Source organism: Carassius auratus, unplaced genomic scaffold (assembly GCF_003368295.1).
Source record: "Carassius auratus strain Wakin unplaced genomic scaffold, ASM336829v1 scaf_tig00217381, whole genome shotgun sequence".
Lineage (NCBI taxonomy): Eukaryota > Metazoa > Chordata > Actinopteri > Cypriniformes > Cyprinidae > Carassius > Carassius auratus.
The window spans coordinates 173,069-197,793 of record NW_020529037.1 but is presented as its reverse complement, the minus strand read 5'-3'; the positions used below and the strand labels follow the sequence as shown (position 1 = coordinate 197,793).

Below are 24,725 nucleotides of genomic sequence, written 5' to 3'. Positions count from 1 at the left end.
AAGAAGATCTGTGAAGTTGCAAAGACTAAAGTCTCAAATTCAAAGAGATATTCTTTATAAAAAATAAACACTTGTCCACGCGCCCTTGAAACGGCTCGTTTTAACATGCCCCCACATATCTACGTCAGTATGTGGGAAGATTTGCATAACGGCGCACAAATGTTCACGAAAAAAAAGGCGTACCTTTTATTCTTGTTGTAGTATTGTTGTTGCTGAATCTACTTTTTTTTGCCCTTCCAAAAGAGGATGATATCCACTTGGTCGTGCTTGGAGCTGGTCACTGAGGAAATATATAAACTTTGCACTGTGGATCGCCGAATCGGCTTTCCGCAAGCTCCTTTGTAGAATCCGCCTGACGCACTGTTCTCAAGCCGCCCGCCTCTGCTCACTCAAGCCAGCCGTGGCTCATTCCATACCATGGCTCACTCTAGGCCTCCAGCTTCCGCTCACTCAAGGCCGCGGTGTGTGACTCTGTTCCGTTGTGAAAACCAAACTCCTTTGTTTTAGCCTTTCAAAAGAAAACAGGACTGGAAATCATGTTTATATCACATTTATAATGTGTTTTATTTTTTAGTCTCTTCGATCCTGCCAGACAAAGCTTCACAATATGTTAAGAGGCATAACATTTCCGTCTCAGGCTTGAGGCATTCGGTCAATCACAATGTGCTGGATAGCTGGCCAATCACAGCACACCTCTCGCTTTTCAGAGAGATGAGCCTTATGAAAATCAATGTGTTTCAGAAGGCGGGGCATAGAGAAGTATAATAATGTACAGTATGTGGAAAATAATGTGTTTTCTTTTACCTTAAACCACATAAACACATTTCATTACACCAAATACAAAAAATAATGTTATTTTTAGCAGCATCATATGATGCCTTTAAATATTGTTTAGCCATTTTATGAAACTGGTGACCTTCTGGCGACTGAAAACCAGTGCAACTTTTTCAGGTTTTATAAATAAAGCAAATTTAGCAGACAACAAAACCATGCACACCACAACACCCCTAATAACTTCCAAATGTGTAATCACAAATGTTTTGGAAAATCCATTGTGAAACACAATGTAAATATGTGTTACTCTCACTAATACATTCACCATTCCGTTCTAATGTTTCATTTGGAGCTATCATTCATTTATCTATTTAAACCAAGTCAAGTCAATTTTATATGTATAGCACTTTCACAGTACACATTTAATTCATATTTCAGCTGCTTTACCAAAAATTATGATGTTAATGTTTATAATATCATTATATCTTCACGCCTTATAATCACATTAAGCAGATTAGTGATGGCCAGTAATATGATTAAATGATGTAAACAATCAAGCAGTTGAGTATATATTATAGTATATAATACAGTATATATTGTGCACATGTGTGCAAATAAAATTAACGTATCTGTCCAACTTCATATATAGGGCTGTGCAATAATAATTAAAATGAAGAAAAAAAACAAGGAGTGGACATGTCCAGTTTCCAATTCGCCAGCAAATGCAGATTGATCGCATCCATAATATATATACAATTTTATGCAAATAGACTTGGTTAAAAACAAGTTAGACACAGTAACACACTCATACGCTTAATTGAACCATGTCCTAATCTGCAGAGACTAACTAGATATTAACTCATACAATCTTTTTTTCTGACTGCAGAGACTCTGCGATCTCCAGCAATAAGACTCCTCATAACAGCTCTATGGCTCACATAGAGAGTGTCCTGCAGCAGCTGGATGAGGCCCAGGCTCAGATGGAGGAACTATTTCAGGAACGGAAGATCAAACTAGAGCTCTTTCTCCAGCTCAGGATCTTTGAACGAGATGCCATTGATGTAAGTCCACAATTTGTCTGACAGGTTATTCCCAAATGATAACCCACTAATTTGTTGTAAACAATGGATTCTTACATTCAAGACAAGTGGTTCTCGATTGATTATATTATTAGTGAAATATATAATATACATTTAAATTTAATATAAACATTGATGTAGAATTTAGCTAGCTAAAATGGCAAATAAAAGAAATAAATAAATTGTAATAATAATTATGAAGGTGAGCAGAGGATTTCAAAATAGTCTTGGGTTGGTTCACCCAAACAGGAAAATTATGTCATTAATAACTCACCCTCATGTCGTTCCAAACCTGTAAGACCTCCGTTCATCTTCGGAACACAGTTTAAGATATTTTAGATTTAGTCAGAGAGCTTTCGGTCCCACCATTGAAAATCTATGTATGGTTCGCGTCTCCAATACGCATTAATCCACAAATGACTTAAGCTGTTAACTTTTTTAATGTGGCTGACACTCCCTAGGAGTTAAAACAAACCAATATCCCGGAGTAATTCATGCACTCAAACAGTACACTGACTGAACTGCTGTGAAGAGAGAACTGAAGATGAACACCGAGCCGAGCCAGATAACGAACAAAAGATTCCGGGACATAGTCATCGTACAAGCAAGGTCTATAAAAGACATACTGTAGTTAGATGAGTTTGGTTTGGAAGAACTTGACTTAGTCCTGACCTCAACACATCGAACACCTGTGAGACACACTGGAACCGAGATGGCGATCCAGGCCTTCTTGTTCAGCATCAGTGCTTGACGATTGGAAGCTGCTATAGCTGCAATGGAGGGACCAACTCCATATTAATGTCTATGAATTTAGAAATGCATCATCAATAAAGTCCCTTTTTAATACACTGATTTCACCCAATAATAGAAATTGTTGAGCAAAGTGGAACAAAGTTATTAATATGTGATGAATGGTTACAAAAAAAAATAAAAAAAACTAGATAGTAAAGTTTGTTTTCAAACTTTAAGTTGGCTTGAAAAAGCCTGGCCAGAAAGTTAGAAAAATGTAGAAAGTTTGAAAAGCTTAAAAAGTTTTAAAAATGTAAAAGTTTGAAAAGTTAAGAAGTTTAAAAAAGAAAGTGATTAACATATTACTAGCATTATAAGCAAGTGACTACCATGTCGTTAGCATGATTAGCAAAGTTGTTAACATGTTTCTAGCATGTTGAGAGCATGATTTTAGCATGATTAGCATTTTGCTAGCATGTTTCTAGCATGTGACTAGCATGTTTCTAGCATGATTAGCATGTTGCTAGCATTTCGCTAACATTTTGCTAGCATGATTAGCATGTTGCTAGCATGTTTGTAGCATGATTAGCATGTTGCTAACATGTTTCTAGCATGATTAGCATGTGGCTAGCATGTTGTTAGCATTTTTCGAGCTTGATTAGCATGTTGCTAGTATGTCGCTAACATTTTGCTAGCATGATTAGCATGTTGCTAGCATGTTTGTAGCATGATTAGCATGTTGTTAACATTTTAGTAGCATGATTAGCATGTGGCTAACATGTCTCTAGCATGATTTTCATGTTGCTAACATTTTATTAACATGATTAGCAAGTGACTAGCATGTCGTTAGCATGTTTGTAGCATGATTAGCATTTTGCTAGCATTTTGCTAGCATGATTAGCATGTTGCTAGCATTCCACTAGCATGTTTGTAGAATGATTAGCATGTTGTTAACATTTCGCTAGCATTTTGTTAGCATGAATAGCATGTTGCTAATATGTTTGTAGCATGATTAACATGTTGCTAGCATGTCGCTAGCATGTTTGTAGCATTATTAGCATTTTGCTAACATGTTTCTAGTATGATTAGCATGTTGCTAGCATGTTGCTAGCATTTTTGTAGCATGATTAGCATGTTGTTAGCATGTAACTAACATTTTGCTAGCATGATTAGCATGTTGCTAGCATGTTTCTAGCATGATTAGCATGTTGCTAGCATGTTTCTAGCATGATTAGCATGTGGCTAGCATGTTGTTAGCATGTTTCTAGCATGATTAGCATGTTGCTAGCATGTCGCTAACATTTTGCTAGCATGATTAGCATGTTGCTAGCATGTTTGTAGCATGATTAGCATGTTGCTAACATGTTTCTAGCATGATTAGCATGTGGCTAGCATGTCTCTAGCATGTCTCTAGCATGTTGTTAGCATGATTAGCATGTTGCTAGCATGTCGCTAACATTTTGCTAGCATGATTATCATGTTGCTAGCATGTTTGTAGCATGATTAGCATGTTGTTAACATTTTAGTAGCATGATTAGCATGTGGCTAGCATGTCTCTAGCATGTTGTTAGCATGTTTCTAGCATGATTAGCATGTTGCTAGCATGTCGCTAACATTTTGCTAGCATGATTAGCATGTTGCTAGCATGTTTGTAGCATGATTAGCATGTTGCTAACATGTTTCTAGCATGATTAGCATGTGGCTAGCATGTCTCTAGCATGTTGTTAGCATGTTTCTAGCATGATTAGCATGTTGCTAGCATGTCGCTAACATTTTGCTAGCATGATTAGCATGTTGCTAGCATGTTTGTAGCATGATTAGCATGTTGTTAACATTTTAGTAGCATGATAAGCATGTGGCTAGCATGTCTCTAGCATGATTTTCATGTTGCTAGCATTTTATTAACATGATTAGCAAGTGACTAGCATGTCGTTAGCATGTTTGTAGCATGATTAGCATGTTGCTAGTATGTCTCTAGCATGTTTTTAGAATGATTAGTATACAACTAGCATGTGGCTAGCATGGCTAGCAAGTGACTAACATGTTTCTATGATAATCGAGCTAAAACCAGTTGATTCAGTTAGAAACCAGCTAAGACCAGCTTGACAGTGGCCAAAACCACTTTAAACCATGTTAGAAGTATGTTTCTAGTCTGATTAGCAAGTTACTAGCATGTTATTAACATGTTTCTATGATAATCTAGTTAAAACCAGTTGATTCAGTAAAGAAAACCACCTAAAACCAGCTAAGACCAGCTAAAGCCAGCTTCACAGTGGCCAAAACCACTTTAAACCATGTTAGAAGTATGTTTCTAGTCTGATTAGCAAGTTACTAGCATGTTATTAACATGTTTCTATGATAATCTAGCTAAAACCAGTTGATTCAGTAAAGAAAACCACCTAAAACCAGCTAAGACCAGCTAAAGCCAGCTTGACAGTGGCCAAAACCACTTTAAACCATGTTAGAAGTATGTTTCTAGACTGATTAGCAAATTACTAACATGTTGTTAATATGTTTTTATGATAATCTAGCTAAAACCAGTTGATTCATTAAAGAAAACCACCTTAAACCAGCTAAGACCAGCTAAAGCCAGCTTGACAGTGGCCAAAACCACTTTAAACCATGTTAGAAGTATGTTTCTAGTCTGATTAGCAAGTTACTAACATGGTATTAACATGTTTCTATGATAATCTAGCTAAAACCAGTTGATTCAGTAAAGAAAACCACCTAAAACCAGCTAAGACCAGCTAAGGCCAGCGTGACAGTGGCCAAAACCACTTTAAAACTTGTTAGAAGTATGTTTCTAGTCTGATTAGTGAGTAACTAGCATGTTGTTAGCATGTTTCTATGCGAATCTGGCAAAAACCAGCTAAAAACAGTGGATTCAGTAAAAACCAGCTAAAACCCAGCTAAGACCAGCGTGAGAGTGGTCAAAACCACTTAAAAACCAGTTTGGGAGACTAGCCAAAACAACTGATCAGCTTAGGCTGGTTTTAGCTGTATTCTCAGTAGAAAGTTTTTAAGGTTTGCCCTGGTAGTAGACAGCTTAAATATATTATAAGCCTTATTTTTCAAAAGTTTGTACCCCCGCAATGAAAGTCTATGGGATTTAAGGTGGTTTTGGTAGTCTGGTTTACGAAAACCATAAGCAGAATCAGTTAGAAAAGATATAGCAACCCGAGTCAGACCAGTCTGAAGGTCTGACCCGAGTTTGGTGGTTCTAGCTTGAAAGCTCTAGGAGGAGATAGTGTTTAAAATTTGGCTCAGAAGAATAATAATAATAATAATAAGATTAAATAGTAGATCAGTAAGTTGGCTTTTTCAAGCCAACTTAATAAAATACTGGATAGTGTAGGTCAACCGATACTGATAGTTAGGTTGGACCATACTGGTTGCTCCTGATTAATCATCCAATAGGTTTTAAAATGGATACTGAACAAAAACAAAAATAGTGCTTTACTATTTAACCAAAAAAATATGACAAGAGTTAAACTGTGTCAGAACAAATTCCTCTTGATAATGTCAGATAACACTTGTTGTCAAAACACCAGGTCAAAGTGTCTGAATAATTTTTGGTCCCAAATTTTACTGGTAGTCCACTGTATGAAGAATTTTTGGGTATAATATGTCACAGTTTGCTTTATTTTTCTATCCTCACTTACATAAATGAACTATAGAGTCCTTTTACAATTATATCTTGTGTCTGAATAATTTTTGGTTTGACTATAATGCAATGAAGTATATGAGGAAACCAAAATCCAAAAGGAATGACATAACACCTTTGTAAATTTAGAAAAATATTAATATTATATTGATAATTACATTTAGTTCATAAACTAATGTTCACAGAAACACATTTAAATTTGAAAAATATATTAGTAAATATTGAAATTAACACACTTTTACAATGAACAGTGCTCCAGTTTGAAGTTTTGTTTCAAATCCACTCCTATTGTAAAGTGTTAACAGAAAAACCGATCAATTGGTTGACCTCCACTGAACAGTAATTTACAAGAAGTTTAGAAACATGTTGATGTTAAATTAGATGCCCTTCTTCTGCTCATCTGCCATTATTATCTTGACCTGCAGAAAGCCCATTCTTTGCGATTGACCTTTTGGTGGCTGTGTTTTAAAAGTTTGTTTGTAGGAAACCCTATATGAAGTAATTAGAGACCACAAAACAAGCTGGCTTTTGTAGTAAAAGTGATATCGCTCTCTGTAACATAATCCAATATAGATCTAGGAGTATCACATTCCATGGGGAGTGTTGAAGGCACTGACATTCCACTGATAGTTTGCTGATAGATAAGATAAAACCGAGAAGACCTCGCTCATAGACAAAGAGCAAACCTGGAAACCGTACACAGGCATATACACATGTATGACTTCCAGGATGGGTGACGATTGTAGGTGAACCCCTACATCGGATGTAAGGTATTTGTGAGTAGTTACTGCAGGGCTGGTCGACACTATAAGTCAGTGCGGCAGGGTACCAGAAGGTACAGCAGTGGCCTTTTGCTTTCCCAAATGCTGCTCCCACCCACTGAAGGACACGATTACTTCTTACAGAAAACACTTGTGTTCCCGTTGTAGTCATCATGAACTGTCCTTATCAGTGCTTTACTCAGAGCAGCTGGGAAAAATGCTCATATTCATTAGAGAAGGAAGAATTGTAAACCACACAGCAGTGTAAAGTGAGTGCTTTAGGCTTTTGAAGGGAGGAATATTTTTTTCAAATAATGAATTTAATGTCATGTTATTATAACTAGAGCACTGATTTTTTTTTTGCCTTCTGTAGAAATAATTTAGTAAACTGCTGTGTAAAGTATTGATAAGATGATGTTTGAAATGGCTGAAGTGAACTTCTTTCTAAGTGCTTGTTCTCTGATTCATGTTTCTCTTGTTTTTACCTACATGTTGTCAGGGCAACTCACTGTAAAAAGTTTAACTATTATTTACTCAATTTTTTTTGGTGAAACATTTTTACACTCAAAAAAATTGAGTAAATTTTAAAGCTGTGAAATCAATGAAATATACTGTTTAAATTGAGTAATTTTCAGTAAAAAAAAATAAGTAAATCTGAATAATTGAATAACTTTATTTGAGAAATACAATTAATTAATCAAATAATAAACAACAAATAATCAAAATTATAAAACACCACAACTGTAATTCTATGTAAAATAAACAAAAAATATTGAGTAGATATAATTGAAATAATGGATGAAATTTAACCAAACAAATGTGCTATGTTTACTACATGTAAAAGTGAATTTAACTTAATATTGAACTATAAATTATCAAAATGTTGCATTCACATTTTTTTTTTTTACACTATTTACCCTTTACAATTATTATAATGAAACCAAATAAAGAAAGAAACACATTTTTTATTAAACATTTATTTGTCAATTAAACATTAGACAGTCTAAAAATCAACCTTTGAAACATTTTATACATTTTAATATTCCAGTAGATTGCAAAAAAATTAAAAATTGTAAAGTAGCCATAAGGGAAATGATTAAACCTTATGAAACATTCCATCCATCTTAGTATTCAAGTAGATTACATGTAAAATAAGATAGCCGTAAGAGAAATGACATCTTACTTCAGTCACACTCATTACTACTCATTAAACCATAAAAAAATAAATAAAAGCAACACTTACATCAATATTAAAGGGATAGTTCACCCAAAAAGATGATGTTGTCATAATGTACTCACCCTCAAGTTGTCCCAAACCTGTACGAGTTTCTTTCTTCTGTTGAACACAAAAGATATTTTAATGAATGTTGGTTAACAGACAGTTGCAAGTTGCCATTGACTTCCATGATAGGAAAAAAAAAAGTATACTATGCAAAGTCAATGGCAACCTTTAACTGCGTTAACCAACACTCTTTATTAATACTTGGCTGAATGTCACGTCACTTCACTTAAAATATATTTTGTGTTCAACAGAAGAAAGAAACTCGTACAGGTTTGGGACAAATTGAGGGAGAGTAAATTATGACAACATCATCTTTTTGGGTGAACTATCCCTTCAACAGAATTAATCCGATAACAGAAACACTTCCATCAGGAATACCCATTCTGTGGGATGACCACGAACCACTAATATGCAAGAAGATAATTTTTTTAACCTTTGAACATTAACAGAGAGTTTTGGAGGATCCAGCTCAAGAAACAGTTTTTGGAACAACTCAAGTGAGTACAGGTCTTTCTCAAAAAAATGTGCATATTGTGATAAAAGTTCATTATTTTCCATAATGTAATGATAAAAATTAAACTTTCATATATTTTTTATTCATTGCACACCAACTGAAATATTTCAGGTCTTTTATTGTTTTAATACTGATGATTTTGGCATACAACTCATGAAAACCCAAAATTCCTATCTCAAAAAATGAGTAAATCATGAAAAGGTTCTCTAAACGAGCTATTAACCTAATCATCTGAATCAACTAATTAACTCTAAACACCTGCAAAAGATTCCTGAGGCTTTTAAAAACTCCCAGCCTGGTTCATTACTCAAAACCGCAATCATGGGTAAGACTGCCGACCTGACTGCTGTCCAGAAGGCCATTATTGACAGCCTCAAGCGAGAGGGTAAGACACAGAAAGAAATTTCTGAATGAATAGGCTGTTCCCAGAGTGCTGTATCAAGGCACCTCAGTGGGAAGTCTGTGGGAAGGAAAAAGTGTGGCAAAAAACGCTGCACAACGAGAAGAGGTGACCGGACCCTGAGGAAGATTGTGGAGAAGGACCGATTCCAGACCTTGGGGGACCTGCGGAAGCAGTGGACTGAGTCTGGAGTAGAAACATCCAGAGCCACCCTGCACAGGCGTGTGCAGGAAATGGGCTACACAGAAGCAGCACTGGACTGTTGCTCAGTGGTCCAAAGTACTTATTTCGGATGAAAGCAAATTTTGCATGTCATTCGGAAATCAAGGTGCCAGAGTCTGGAGGAAGACTGGAGAGAAGGAAATGGCAAGATGCCTGAAGTCCAGTGTCAAGTACCCACAGTCAGTGATGGTCTGTGGTGCCATGTCAGCTGCTGGTGTTGGTCCACTGAGTTTTATCAAGGGCAGGGTCAATGCAGCTAGCTATCAGGAGATTTTGGAGCACTTCATGATTCCATCTGCTGAAAAGCTTTATGGAGATGAAGATTTCGTTTTTCAGCACGACCTGGCACCGGCTCACAGTGCCAAAACCACTGGTAAATGGTTTACTGACCATGGTATTACTGTGCTCAATTGGCCTGCCAACTCTCCTGACCTGAACCCCATAAAGAATCCGTGGGATATTGTGAAGAGAAAGTTGAGAGACGCAAGACCCAACACTCTGGATGAGCTTAAGGCTGCTATCGAAGCATCCTGGGCCTCCGTAACACCTCAGCAGTGCCACAGGCTGATTGCCTCCATGTCACGCCGCATTGAAGCAGTCATTTCTGCAAAAGGATTCCCGACCAAGTATTGAGTGCATAACTGAACATAATTATTTGAAGGTTGACTTTTTTTGTATTAAAAACACTTTTCTTTTATTGGTCGGATGAAATAAGCTAATTTTTTGAGATAGGAATTTTGGGTTTTCATGAGCTGTATGCCAAAATCATCAGTATTAAAACAATAAAAGACCTGAAATATTTCAGTTGGTGTGCAATGAATCTATAATATATGAAAGTTAAATTTTTATCATTACATTATGGAAAATAATGAACTTTAACACAATATGCTAATTTTTTGAGAAGGACTTGTATTTGTGGGTCTTGGGATATCTCAAATACAATGAATACGTGACTCCCAAAAGATAGCAGCAGGCTCTGCTGAGATTCCCAAGATTGCGGAGGACAGTGATGCAGTCAATCACAACTCCTACATCGCTGACTGCCCCATCATTGTCCCGAAGGATGTAGATTTTTATGAGCTCCTCTGCCAACTCTGCTTGTACGAAGACGGGTAGATCAGCTGAACCCTACAGGCAAATTTTAAAGATAACTGGTTAGAGCTAACATTCAAACCTGAATGTTACAAGAAAGCGACAAATACACAAAACAAATAGCACCTGAAGAAGCAAACATTCTGTTTGACCATATGATAGGTAAAATCTCAAACAAAGTTTACTAGGGGGAGGAGTTGCAAAAATTTACAGCATTCTTCTTAACAAGAAACCTGGTTAATTTTCTACATAGGGACATTTATTTTTAACAATAAACCTAAAAGAAAAATGAAACGAGACCAACTGCGAGCTTCTATGCTGTAAATCAATGCTATATGCTTTTATTGAGGTCCGCATTATTTCAACCAATTTCTTTATAAACATGTTTAATATTTAAGTAAAATAACTAATGGTTTTGAAACAAAAAAGATTGTTTAATTGCACTACTTAAAAAAAAAAAAATGCATTGCATTAACCCTCACACTCAACCCTTAACCCTCTAAATAATTCTGTGGCTTAGTAAATATTACAGTAATATTTAACTTTATTAACTTAATAAAATCTCTGAATATCGTTTACTTGATTATACTAAAGATGGCTTTCCTGTAGCTCAAACAGTAGAGCGTTGGCGCTAGCAAAAATTGATAAGATTGTAAATGTGTACCTTGAAATGCAATGTAAGTTGCTTTGGATAAAAGCGTCTGCCAAATGCATAAATGTAAACATAATAATTGACTAAAAATACAACAGTTAATTTTATCTAAAATGTACAGTTATAGTTTATCTTTTTTTCCACTAAAACAATTTAATATTTGACTAACAAATTGTTAATTTATAATACACATAATATATTTGTGAAATTTCTATCAAACTATTTAACCCCTTAACTGTCACTCATATTTTTGAACATTGACTTTGTAGTGCACGATCCAAACTTAAATTTTTATTATTCATGAATGAAAATATTTTGTAACATGATATTGATGTACCATTTACATGGTAATGCAATGTCTGATTTTAAAAAGAGTTTTAAAGGATGAATTTTGAGATTTTAAGTTTTCAGTTGATATATAATTTCTCATGATTTCTAAAATGTGATAGAGAAAAAGGCAACAAAGAAGTCTTGTTTTTTTAACAAAGGTCAAAATTCCTGTTATAATGTAGATTTTTGAGGGTGCACTCTTGTCATAAATTAATCTATTACTTTTCCTACATAATTTTTAACAAAAAACATTGATTAAATATATATTTGGGAGTCTTAGACCTTTCCAACGATATATAGTTTGTCAAGATTAGATTAGATTTAATTGTAATATAGTGAAGTAAATGTAGGCGTCCCACAGAGCGGATGGGTGACAGTTAGCAGGTTATGGATGGAAAATTAAACTGATCTGTTTCAGGGAACAAAAATATTACTTAATTCAAATCAAAATTAATATATTTAAACACACTCTTAAGAAATTTATTAAGTTTACTCAATTAAAACAATGTACCCCTGCCCCAGCCTCCGCTGTCCTTCAATACCCACCAGGTCTGGATTTATTGTGAAACAGCTGCGGTGACTGGAGTAATGGAATGAAAATTCAGCTTTTATATATATATATATATATATATATATATATATATATATATATATATATATATATATATACACACACACACACACACACACACACACACACACACACACACACACACACACACACACACACACACACACACACACACACACAAATATTATATCAGTCTGGCGAGTTACCCTAAAAAAAATTACTAGCCAAATGGCGATAGAGGGTAGAGGGGGATAGCCGGTTGTTTTTTCTGCATTTTTTTTTTTAAATAAATGCAAGCTTAATGAGCTTAAGAAACTTATTTTAGAAACAATAAAAAGCTTACTGTTTTCAAACTTTTGACCGATATTGTATGTGATCTAGGTTTCAGTGCACTAGAATGATTTTACAACGAAGCAGGCCTTAATCTGGCCGACTCCCTAAGTTATAGTGGGAGCTGATTAAAACGCACCAGTCTATGTTATGTCCACGCCATTTTAAATACTTTTGCATGGGGTATTTGTAGTGGTGATTTAAGAGCTCATACTTGAGTTCATGTAGTAATTATGATGTTTTACAACAACGTGACAGCTTTTTACAAGACAGAATGTTGTCATTTGAAAGTTCATAAACGATGTGTTCCCTTTTGACAAGCCACTGACCCCAAAGGGGAACCTGTACACAATCTTTTCCATTGGGCATGTATAGTTATAGTTGCTGGACCATGGTTACACTTATCGTTAGACTTTCAAATGGCGGTTGAAATAAATGAAGATCCAAATAGTACGAACGTTAACCCACTCCAAAAAAAAAAAAAAAAACTAACATGCATATCGCTGCCCCACTAACTAACTTAGAAAACTACACTGTTATGTACACGTACACACGGTCAATGTTTAGTCAACTTTTGAATAAAGTATTGCAAATATACATCGTTATAAAATTACTTCTTACAGGAAATTCGAGTAATGCTGTTCACGTCGTTGCTGAGAAAAGCAGTCCTTCAGTGACAGGTGCCTCTTGCTTGAGCCGCGAAACTTGTTAAACATCTTAAGATGACGCAAAATACAAACACAATTGTTAGGAAATCCTTAATAATTAACTTCTGAATTAAACATCACAAACATAATTAGTATTAGCTGGCTAAATTACATAACGTACCACGATATGAGAGGAGTGCGGGCCTTGCCATTGCTGAGGAAAGCCGTCCTTCAGGTGACTTCGATTAAGCTACGAAACTTGTTAAAGATGACGTAAAACACAAAGACAATTGTTAGGAAATGCTTAATAATTATTAACTTTATAATAAAGTGTTACAAACGTAAGTAGGATTAGCTGACTAACGTTACTTACCAGGAGTTGTGAGGAGTATGGCTAGTCGACGTCGCTGCTGAGGCAAGCAGATTTTTTTTTCCTGCGGAGCTGCACACGTGATCACTTTAGCCGCAAAATTTACTCAATTTATTTAAACTGTCATTTATTAAGCTGGAACTTTATTTAGGAAAATTGGTAGGAAATACTTAATAATTTTAGTTTCTAAAGCAGATCAGTACAAGTAAATAATTATTAAATATTTCTATTAGAATTCACCAGAAATATTGAGGGTATATTAAAAATATAATTAGTTAGTTAAATACTTATTTATTTTCACTACATAAACTTAAATAATATATGTAAATTTTAGAGAAATTATTTGTTGGATTTTTAATTATTATTTTTAACCTGACCCACTCAAAATATCACTTAAATGATTTCAAAAGATTTTATTAAGTTAATATAGCTCTTTATTTTTGTGAAATTTACTAAGCCTCTGAATTATTTTTTACACCATATTAAGTTGTTTACTTAAACTTGACATTAATTCTGTGAATATAAATTTTCAATAGTCTACTAGTGTGTTTTTATTGGCTTATGTCGATACCAAGAGAGCAGACTGACCAAAGTTAATGATGACAGTTGAGAGAAGAAAAAAAAAAATTATAAAAATTATTTTATTTTTTATTACTATTATTTTTTTTTTTTTTTACACAAAACTAAACAAACATTGGCTTAAAAGAAAATATATTTGTTGACAAGACTGTCATTACATTTGAAATCGAGATAATAAATAATCCCAGTAATGTCGGCGGACATTCAGTCAATTTTAATTTAAGTTTAACATGAAAGTGCATTTATTTATACATTAGTGACCTTGTGAAGACAATTTACACACAAAAAAACGATTACAGTTTTGACATTCTACTAACTGCAACTATATGTCAACTAACTCTCATTAGAGTATTAGTAGACTTTATGTTAGGGTTAGTACAATAAGTTGATTTGTACTTGCAGAGTTACTTATAGTTTTGGGGAAGGCATCAAAATAATGTGACAGTAGATATTAAGCAGACAGTCTACTACAATTTTTCTCAGTCACTTTGTTGCATTTCTCAAAACAAAAATGAAATTCTCAAAACTACTTGTACAACCTCTTGTACATCATCTAGTCATTTATACATATCATAAAACCAGCTTCTCATTCTTTTGAACAAGTTGCGATTGCTTTTGTACATTCATGCAATTGATTACACACATATATCTGCGGTTTCCTACTGTAAGGGAAACAGGTCAATTTAGCTCAAAGGGAATCATTTAAGATTTTAAAGGGAATTTGAACAGAATCACTGTTTCACGGCTGTTCACGGAGACGCGCCTGCGGTTCAGTGAACGAGCCGTTTAACATCAAATCTGCGCTGGATACTAATATCCAAACTATAGTGAAAACACTATCAATTAGCACAGTAACAAGATCGGCAGTTTAAGACATTAACTTGTAAGCACAAAACACAAGATACTTCTCTTTTCAATATGAATAAGGCTTTATTAGATAAATCTAAGACATATAAACTAATCTAACACATAAACGCACGCACGCACACATTCACACAAGTTGCAGGAAGGTCGAAAGTTAGGGAAAGATGAGTTTAAGAGAATGGAAATATGGAATCCCAAGTTTACAGCAAGACGTTAAATTGCATAGACATGAACAACCATCAATCACGTAATTAGCGCTCGCATTGAGTTCCTCAATGGGGTTAAAATTATATTAGATACACCAGCACAACAAATATCTGGGAATACGTTGCCTTCCTTTGCTGTGAAAGGGACTCCAGTTGAAAGGGGTATCCCAGTGTCGCTGATTGGCTGGAAGTTCAGTTGGCTGAAGTGACGTCTTGGGGAGCCCGTGCTTGGGCGTTGGCTGAAGCTGGAGTTGTGTGGCTGGTCGGAGTTCAAACGCGCAGACGAGGTCGACGTTACAAAACTTAACTCAGAACACGAAACTCTCAAACGGAAAAGAAAAGAAATAAAGTTTGACGAGACTAGGTTGTGTTCCTTCTCATTGTGGCATAAGTAGCAGCAGGCAGGCACGCTGGAACCGCGCTCAAAGAACAATGACGACTAACCGCATGGCTAGATGCTTATAGCTAAAGCTAGGTAGCAAAGCTACAAGCTAAAAGCTAAGAGCATGACTGATAGCACGAGCAAGGCTGGAACTAAAAGCCGACATGGCTAATAGCAGCAGCTAGACTAGAACTAAAAGCAAGATTTAATCGTGTCCAAAGTATTTAAACTTTCCTGTTGGCCACCCCTCAAATGTTGCCTTGACCAATCAGATATGTTCTTGGGGTGGGTATCATAAATCATTTGTTTATCTTACCAAGCATGTGGTCCTTGCCTCACAGGGTCTAATTTTGGACATGATTCCTATAACATGATTATGATATATTTTACAAATAAATGATTGTCAGGACAATATCAAGCAAGAAAATGCGATTATTTGAATACTAGACATGACTAGGTATCCTATAGTTATCAAAAGACATACACAATAAGTGATTATACATGATAGTCAAATGTGTGGGTTACACGTAAATGAATATGGAGTTAAGCAATGGAATGATTCATTCATAAGTCTTTTTTGAGTTCATTCTGGTCCATATATAATGTATAAAAAGCAGTTTCTTTGCCATTCTCTGGCAAAGGGACTTTTCTGTGAAGACAAAGGTTTAAAGCCCTTCCCCCTTAGGAATTTCAGTCTGGTTTCACTGGCTGGGGGGGAAGTCAATGCAAGTATTTAACTTGATCTCCTGGGTTTACATGTGATGTCCAGCGTTGCATTCCAATGTAGCAGAAATGAGTCAAATCAGACAAATCAAAGAGTCTATCAGAGCTGTGTGCATTGAAACATGAGCTGAACTCCTCAGGAAGTCATAAATCAGTTCTAGTTCCACAAGAACCAAGCAAGATAACCAACCAACCAACTTGTTCACACAACAGCTTTCAACATTAACACCAATAGAACAATTATTGACAATTTTAATTCGAAGAAGAGATTGTCAAATTTATTGTTCGTGATTGGAATGCAACGCTGGACATCACATGTAAACCCAGGAGATCAAGTTAAATACTTGCATTGACTTCCCCCCCCAGCCAGTGAAACCAGACTGAAATTCCTAAGGGGGAAGGGCTTTAAACCTTTGTCTTCACAGAAAAGTCCCTTTGCCAGAGAATGGCAAAGAAACTGCTTTTTATACATTATATATGGACCAGAATGAACTCAAAAAAGACTTATGAATGAATCATTCCATTGCTTAACTCCATATTCATTTACGTGTAACCCACACATTTGACTATCATGTATAATCATTTATTGTGTATGTCTTTTGATAACTATAGGATACCTAGTCATGTCTAGTATTCAAATAATCGCATTTTCTTGCTTGATATTGTCCTGACAATCATTTATTTGTAAAATATATCATAATCATGTTATAGGAATCATGTCCAAAATTAGACCCTGTGAGGCAAGAACCACATGCTTGGTAAGATAAACAATGATTTATGATACCCCAGACCCCAGGACCATATCTGATTGGTCAAGGCAACATTTGAGGGGTGGCCAACAAGGAAGTTTAAAAACTTTGGACACGATTAAATCTTGCTTTTAGTCGGCTTTTAGTTCTAGTCTAGCTGCTGCTATTAGCCATGTCGGCTTTTAGTTCCAGCCTTGCTCGTGCTATCAGTCATGCCTGCTCTTAGCTTGTAGCTTTGCTACCTAGCTTTAGCTTGTAGCATCTAGCCATGCGGTTAGTCATCATGGTTCTTTGAGCGCGGTTCCAGCGTGCCTGCCTGCTGCTACTTATGCCACAATGAGAAGGAACACAACCTAGTCTCGTCAAACTTTATTTCTTTTCTTTTCCGTTTGAGAGTTTCGTGTTCTGAGTTAAGTTTTGTAACGTCGACCTCGTCTGCGCGTTTGAACTCCGACCAGCCACACAACTCCAGCTTCAGCCAACGCCCAAGCACGGGCTCCCCAAGACGTCACTTCAGCCAACTGAACTTCCAGCCAATCAGCGACACCGGGATACCCCTTTCAACTGGAGTCCCTTTCACAGCAAACGAAGGCAACGTATTCCCAGATATTTGTTGTGCTGGTGTATCTAATATAATTTTAACCCCATTGAGGAACTCAATGCGAGCGCTAATTACGTGATTGATGGTTGTTCATGTCTATGCAATTTAACGTATTGCTGTAAACTTGGGATTCCATATTTCCATTCTCTTAAACTCATCTTTCCCTAACTTTCGATCTTCCTGCAACTTGTGTGAATGTGTGTGCGTGCGTTTATGTGTTAGATTAGTTTATATGTCTTAGATTTATCTAATAAAGCCTTATTCATATTGAAAAGAGAAGTATCTTGTGTTTTGTGCTTACAAGTTAATGTCTTAAGCTGCCGATCTTGTTACTGTGCTAATTGATAGTGTTTTCACTATAGTTTGGATATTAGTATCCAGCGCAGATTTGATGTTAAACGGCTCGTTCACTGAACCGCAGGCGCGTCTCCGTGAACAGCCGTGAAACAGTGATTCTGTTCAAATTCCCTTTAAAATCTTAAATGATTCCCTTTGAGCTAAATTGACCTGTTTCCCTTACATTTATAATGGTGGAGAATGATTGCGGGCAGTTTAATCTAAATTATGAGCATAAACCAAGTTATTTAATCTTTGATTTTGCTAAAGGAATGAAAGATGAGAAGCATGCGAGACCTGAGTATGTTTGTGTGACGCGTGACGAAAACAGCGCGCGCCCTCCCGCTTGAATGAAAGGAGCTAGAAGAAACTTTAACTCAAGTCCGTCTCCCCTTTGTTAACAGCAGTAAGTGAACTTAAAAGTAAACATCTGAGATCGTACAATAAGGTAGAAATTGAGCGTGTTCCTCATTTGTGTAATGCCTTGTTTTATAGCTGATTTGATTTCACTGCGTGTTCCAGTGTCTCAAACGCTATCTCAGTCACTGTTTGCTGAACGGAGCTAAACTGTTAGTGTTTCAAAAGGGATATAAATCGGTGAATAAAGAATAGTTTTGAGCGGGTTCCTCAATCTATTTATCAAAGTCCCCATATTCATATTTCATATAGTTTGATTGCCAGTGCGTGTTCCACTGCCGAATCAAATTTGATATTCGACTCCCCTACGTTAACGTTAAACATTAGAGAACAATGTTTGCCCATTTGTATCCGTTCACAAAGTGAATGCAATCTCGCGTAACACTGCGTGTGTCCGAGAGTAATTTGAATGGGAGTGTTTTAAAAGCTTGATCAAGTAAATTTTAACTGTGTACCAACAGCGAAGGAAAACTTTTATGTTTGTGTCCAGAAAAACTGGCACGGAGATTCAAATTGCTGAGATTGATATAACTACAGCAGGAAGCTGCTATTTGAATTAAGATAAATTTAACTCTATACAAACTGAGAGTTTAAGTGCCACATCGCAAAACCAACTGAAAGGCGGTGTTGTTATTTGTATAGTGTTGAAATGAGCCGACATTTCATGTAACATGCTTAACTGTATTTGCAACAATGCAACGATTCATGTGCTAATCCACTAGAATGTGTTTTGGTTGCCATAGTGACGACCGTGACCCGGAAGCCTAACGTACTTCCGGAGCAACTCTGAACTGTGCACGCGCAGCGCACAAACTCCGCGGTTTCGCTAAGCTAACGAAACCATTGCATTTACATTGAAGTCTATACTAAAGCCACTAGCCTCGAAGGTTAGCCGTTAGCATTACCATCCAGTGGTAGAATAATGTGTGTTTGGGCAACGCTGACGTGATTTAACCATTTTAAACATCTTAACTAACACTTGTTAGTCTCTTTCTTTTTATCGCTCTCTTTTCTCACTAGACCACTTATTTTGATTTTACTAGAAAGGGAAATATTGACTCACAATTATTAATTGTCAAATTGAAATTTAATTGAAACATTAAATTTATTTGGAAGCATTTAAAATTTCCCTTTCAGATCATTTCATATGATCTTTTATTTCTAGTATTCTCTTTTGGGTCTAATTATTTTAGGAATGAATAAGCCTTGAACTTTGGAAGTTAAAGTAAACTTATTCTTCCTAATTTATTTATTACCCATCTGAATATATGCTATTCAGACCTTTACTTATTTGAATGCGTTTTACCCCTCTTCCTGTTTTGGTTATACACTTAACCACTATTGTTTTACGTATTGATTTCCTCTTTTTAATTTCATTTTTGCATATTTTGCCCATTTATTAATTTTTTTTAATTTTCCTATTTCTTACCATTTCTTTTGTGTATCCTAGCCTGGGAACGACAAACCTGAGCCCTAAAAGGAGACATTGTTATCCCTCACTACGAGTTCAAATAAATTAGAAAGACAACTCTCTTTCACTTAAAGTTTATTTTGTTTGATAAGTTGTGCAGCAACTAACACAACGCTCTCCTTGTAGTTCAGATAACCGCTACTGAGACTTACCATCTCCGTCCTCTCTCTCCTTTACTTTCCTCTTCTCTTTTTACATTTGTAGGACATGTAAGAAACATCAATCAATTCTAAGTGAAGTAAATACACAATCGTGCCAAAGACGACGAATCATCCTTATGAATTTGATTGTAATCATCCTCTCATTTGTTCTTCCTAACCTCCCTTCATTTGGAAACGCAATTCAAGTTTTAGCATCTCATCCAACGTTGAGATCAATTTAATAGAGATACGTGTTGAGCAACTGTCGCCTTCGCTGACTCCCTGGTGAGCGGTCCAACTGAAAGGTGTACGGTGTCAATCCTGTCAGACTAAGAAAAGAGATATCAGAATTATTATTGTATTCTTTTGTCCAAAGCAAGAAATATAATAATATTGTTTATGTTTTTGATAACATTTAATTGAAAAAAATAATTTTCCTCATTTGAAAAACAGAAATTTTGCTTGTCATTTGAATTTGTTTTTCACCTCTGTCTCTCTTTTCCTCTTCCTCATTAGAGTGACAAAGTCTTCGCATCTCTAGTCTACTTAGACACCCTGAGACCAACACAGTCATCACCACATTTCACTAGTGGTTCACAATCACTGATACAACACTTAGTTGTCCCACCACACATAGGCTTTTACTCCACACAGATCTGTGTCAGTCTCTCTTCTCCCCAGCGTGCCAACATGCCGCAGACTGCAGACCCCATTGCCCATGGGGAAGATGTGAACATTTGGCTGAGAGGCATAACAGACAGCCTCACTCCAAAGACATTTGAACTGTTATTATTTTTAATAATAATCCTAATCCTGAGAAGATTCCTGACACAAGATTCAAGCCAGAACAACAACCACGAGGAGCTAGTCAAGATCACGAGCTCACTAAGCTATGCCTTCACAACCCAGCTGAAACTGAGCGACAAGCACATCACCCACCTTCAAGAGGAGCTGACACGTGCTCAACGTCGCATAGACAAGCTGGAAGTGAAAGTTCAAAATCAACTCAAAGCACCCAGCGAGAGGGAGCAGGATACAACAGAACAAGTTATGAAGCTCCAAGCAGCCCTGGCAGCAGCTCAGCTCGACCAGCAACATACAACGGCTGCTCAGAAAGACCTGGTAAACAGACTCCAGTATGCCGAACAGCTACTAGAGAAAGCCAAGATAGACATCAGAAACAAAAACTCTGAAATCAGTGCTTTGAAAGACCACCTTGAAAGGTACAGAACTGAAATGGACAATCTGACCCAACAACTAGACGATACCAACGATGAGCTCTACATGGTCAGAAAAGAACTCCAAAATGCTTACAAGCACAAACTAGAGCCAAGAAAAGAGAAACATCTCTTAGCCTCATCACTGCTGAGCAGAGCAGAGTCCCACGTCCAAGAACTGGCATATGACGAAAGGAGCGAAGGGCCACAACCCAAAACCTCACCTGCCTTCGCCACACAACCCTTTTCTGCCAACGAAAGAAAACCTCCCGTCCAAGGCCTTGAAGCTGCACACGGGATGACCATCAAAGACCTCAACAAGCTGTCTAAAAACATCAGCAGGTTCAACCCGAACTCCACAGAGAGCCCCGACATCCAAGCTTATCTGCGAGATATCGAATTTCACCTGGAAGTGAGACCTCATGTGACTGACAGAGACTGGTTATACCTCCTTAGAGCCACGTCCAGTTCCGAGGTACGAAACTTTCTAAATCGACAGCCCAGTCAAACAAAGTCAAACTACCAGCGACTTTGTGAGGTCCTGATTAAAGAGTTTACAGACCCAGAGTCTGAACATGGACTGTTAACTGCCTTGGAAACCAAACAAGGTCGTCAAGAGACTCCACAAGCTTATTACAACCGACTCCGACAAGCCTACTTTGGTGCACACAACAGCCCTGACCTTGAAGAGGATGTGAACTTCAAAAGCCTCTTCCTAAGGAATCTGCACCCTGGAGTCAGTCACCATCTAGGTGTCATGGCCTGTCCGAACTCCATGACCATCCAACAGTTGCGTGACCTAACACAGAAGGCCTATAACAAGCAGAAGTTGGCCTCAAAGAAAGGTAACAAAACATCCACACTCTTGAACTCTGTCAACAAAGACTCAAGCCTTGCACTGGACGACACCCAGTGGCATCACAACACCAGAGTCTTCCATCAAGAGCACAGAGAACGTGACGCCCATATCCACGACCGCTTTCAGCCCAACTGCTGGAAAAATTCATGGGACCAGCCACGCTTCTCAAGAAACCAAAAGGATAAGAACATCTGGAAACCTAACCAGATATCCAAAGGTAATCACCTGACTCATCCAAGAGCAACTCGTGTGGGTAAGCGACAACAAAACCCACCTCAGCACCACTCAGACCTGCACAGTGCTGAGTATGCACAAGAACATAACCGCTTACAATTAGAAGACACGGAACAAGTCATGGAACAACTAAGAGAGTTCCTTCAAGACAATTTACATGCAGGTGACCACAAAGTTGAGTCATGCTCGCTGTGACCAGCGACAGAACGGAAGGCCGGTGATCACCTGGTGCACCGCATCAGAGATGACAAGCACCTGTTCAACAACAACCCAGAATGAACAAGTCTTTAACGGCCAACTGTTGATGAAAAATCTGAGGTACTAAAGGACATCACCTCAGTCACTAACAAACTGTCAAATGAACTCCAACTCCAAGTTCCAAATTCCCTGTCTGTGCAACAGCAACCACCAGAGCACAGAAGGTCAGAAAGTCTGCTACAGCCAGAAGGCATCACAAGAAGAATGCAACATTGGAGACAAGTTTTGCAACTCAGCTTCACACAGCCATGCCAAACTGCCTCCGACTGTCTGCTAAAGAACTTCCTGCCTTGCTGGACTGACCCCTCATTAGACCATGGACACGCCCTCATCCAAGCCAAGGATGCTGAGAGCCAGTCTTAAGTGACATGCTAGAAAAAGGGGGAGACAACACAGACTTGAACAGATCTGACCACACATGCACTACACCAGTAACACACAACATTACCTACACCCAGAGGTAAACACATCTACTGATAACACAGTCAACAAACATATTCTTCCCACAGGTAGAATATCCAACTTTTAGCGTAACAAAGTTACACATACCCACCATGAAGAAACGTGCAGCCATCCTCACAATAGGTAGAACACCTGACACTAAGTTAAGGTTCACGACACACTAGCTGCACCTGACATCCTAGCTCAATAGTAGTTGTAACACATGCTAGGAAAACCCACAGCAGCCTTGTTTTGTTTTGTTCTTCTTTTACCTATCCTTCTCCTTCCCCTCTTTCCTGAGTAGGTGAAACGCCTAGACACCCTGCGAGGGTCGAAGGTCTGATATTAGGATTGACTCGCAACACCTAATATCCGCCAGCCACTCTAAACTGAATGGAAGCCAGAGAGCTCCATGCATGATAGGTCAATTCATTGAATTGAAAATGAAATTACTAGAAAACTAATGGTAAACATGTAAAGTAAGACAACCTAGAAGAACCAAACAAAGTTAACCACAAATTTGATTGATGAATCAAAATAAAAACAATTTCCAAGACGATCTAAACTATCCTCAATGTGCTAAACTACATTGACTAATTGAACTTAACCACGTGTACCTAAATAGCCTGATGCCTGCACCAGTACAGTAACTGTCATGGAGGTGTTGTCTTGCTGTTTGCTGTGTTTGTCTGCTTCTTCTGCCTTTGTTTCTCCAGCGATCGACGATGTCTTCACCTAAACACCTCGCCGATCGAAAGGGGGATATATGTAGCAGAAATGAGTCAAATCAGACAAATCAAAGAGTCTATCAGAGCTGTGTGCATTGAAACATGAGCTGAACTCCTCAGGAAGTCATAAATCAGTTCTAGTTCCACAAGAACCAAGCAAGATAACCAACCAACCAACTTGTTCACACAACAGCTTTCAACATTAACACCAATAGAACAATTATTGACAATTTTAATTCGAAGAAGAGATTGTCAAATTTATTGTTCGTGATTGGAATGCAACGCTGGACATCACATGTAAACCCAGGAGATCAAGTTAAATACTTGCATTGACTTCCCCCCCCAGCCAGTGAAACCAGACTGAAATTCCTAAGGGGGAAGGGCTTTAAACCTTTGTCTTCACAGAAAAGTCCCTTTGCCAGAGAATGGCAAAGAAACTGCTTTTTATACATTATATATGGACCAGAATGAACTCAAAAAAGACTTATGAATGAATCATTCCATTGCTTAACTCCATATTCATTTACGTGTAACCCACACATTTGACTATCATGTATAATCACTTATTGTGTATGTCTTTTGATAACTATAGGATACCTAGTCATGTCTAGTATTCAAATAATCGCATTTTCTTGCTTGATATTGTCCTGACAATCATTTATTTGTAAAATATATCATAATCATGTTATAGGAATCATGTCCAAAATTAGACCCTGTGAGGCAAGAACCACATGCTTGGTAAGATAAACAATGATTTATGATACCCCAGACCCCAGGACCATATCTGATTGGTCAAGGCAACATTTGAGGGGTGGCCAACAAGGAAGTTTAAAAACTTTGGACACGATTAAATCTTGCTTTTAGTCGGCTTTTAGTTCTAGTCTAGCTGCTGCTATTAGCCATGTCGGCTTTTAGTTCCAGCCTTGCTCGTGCTATCAGTCATGCCTGCTCTTAGCTTGTAGCTTTGCTACCTAGCTTTAGCTTGTAGCATCTAGCCATGCGGTTAGTCATCATGGTTCTTTGAGCGCGGTTCCAGCGTGCCTGCCTGCTGCTACTTATGCCACAATGAGAAGGAACACAACCTAGTCTCGTCAAACTTTATT

General features: G+C 37.3%; 1 protein-coding gene across 3 annotated transcripts in view; it reads left to right on the top strand.

The window, feature by feature from the left end:
• The window catches only part of LOC113100858 (triple functional domain protein-like), a 97,442-nt gene that overhangs the window by 16,101 nt on the left and 56,616 nt on the right, over positions 1-24,725 (top strand). For all 3 annotated transcript variants that reach the window (XM_026265380.1, XM_026265379.1, XM_026265381.1), the window contains exon 6: positions 1,661-1,835. In XM_026265380.1, the coding sequence (XP_026121165.1) occupies positions 1,661-1,835 (175 nt within the window). The remainder of the gene's footprint in view (positions 1-1,660; positions 1,836-24,725) is intronic.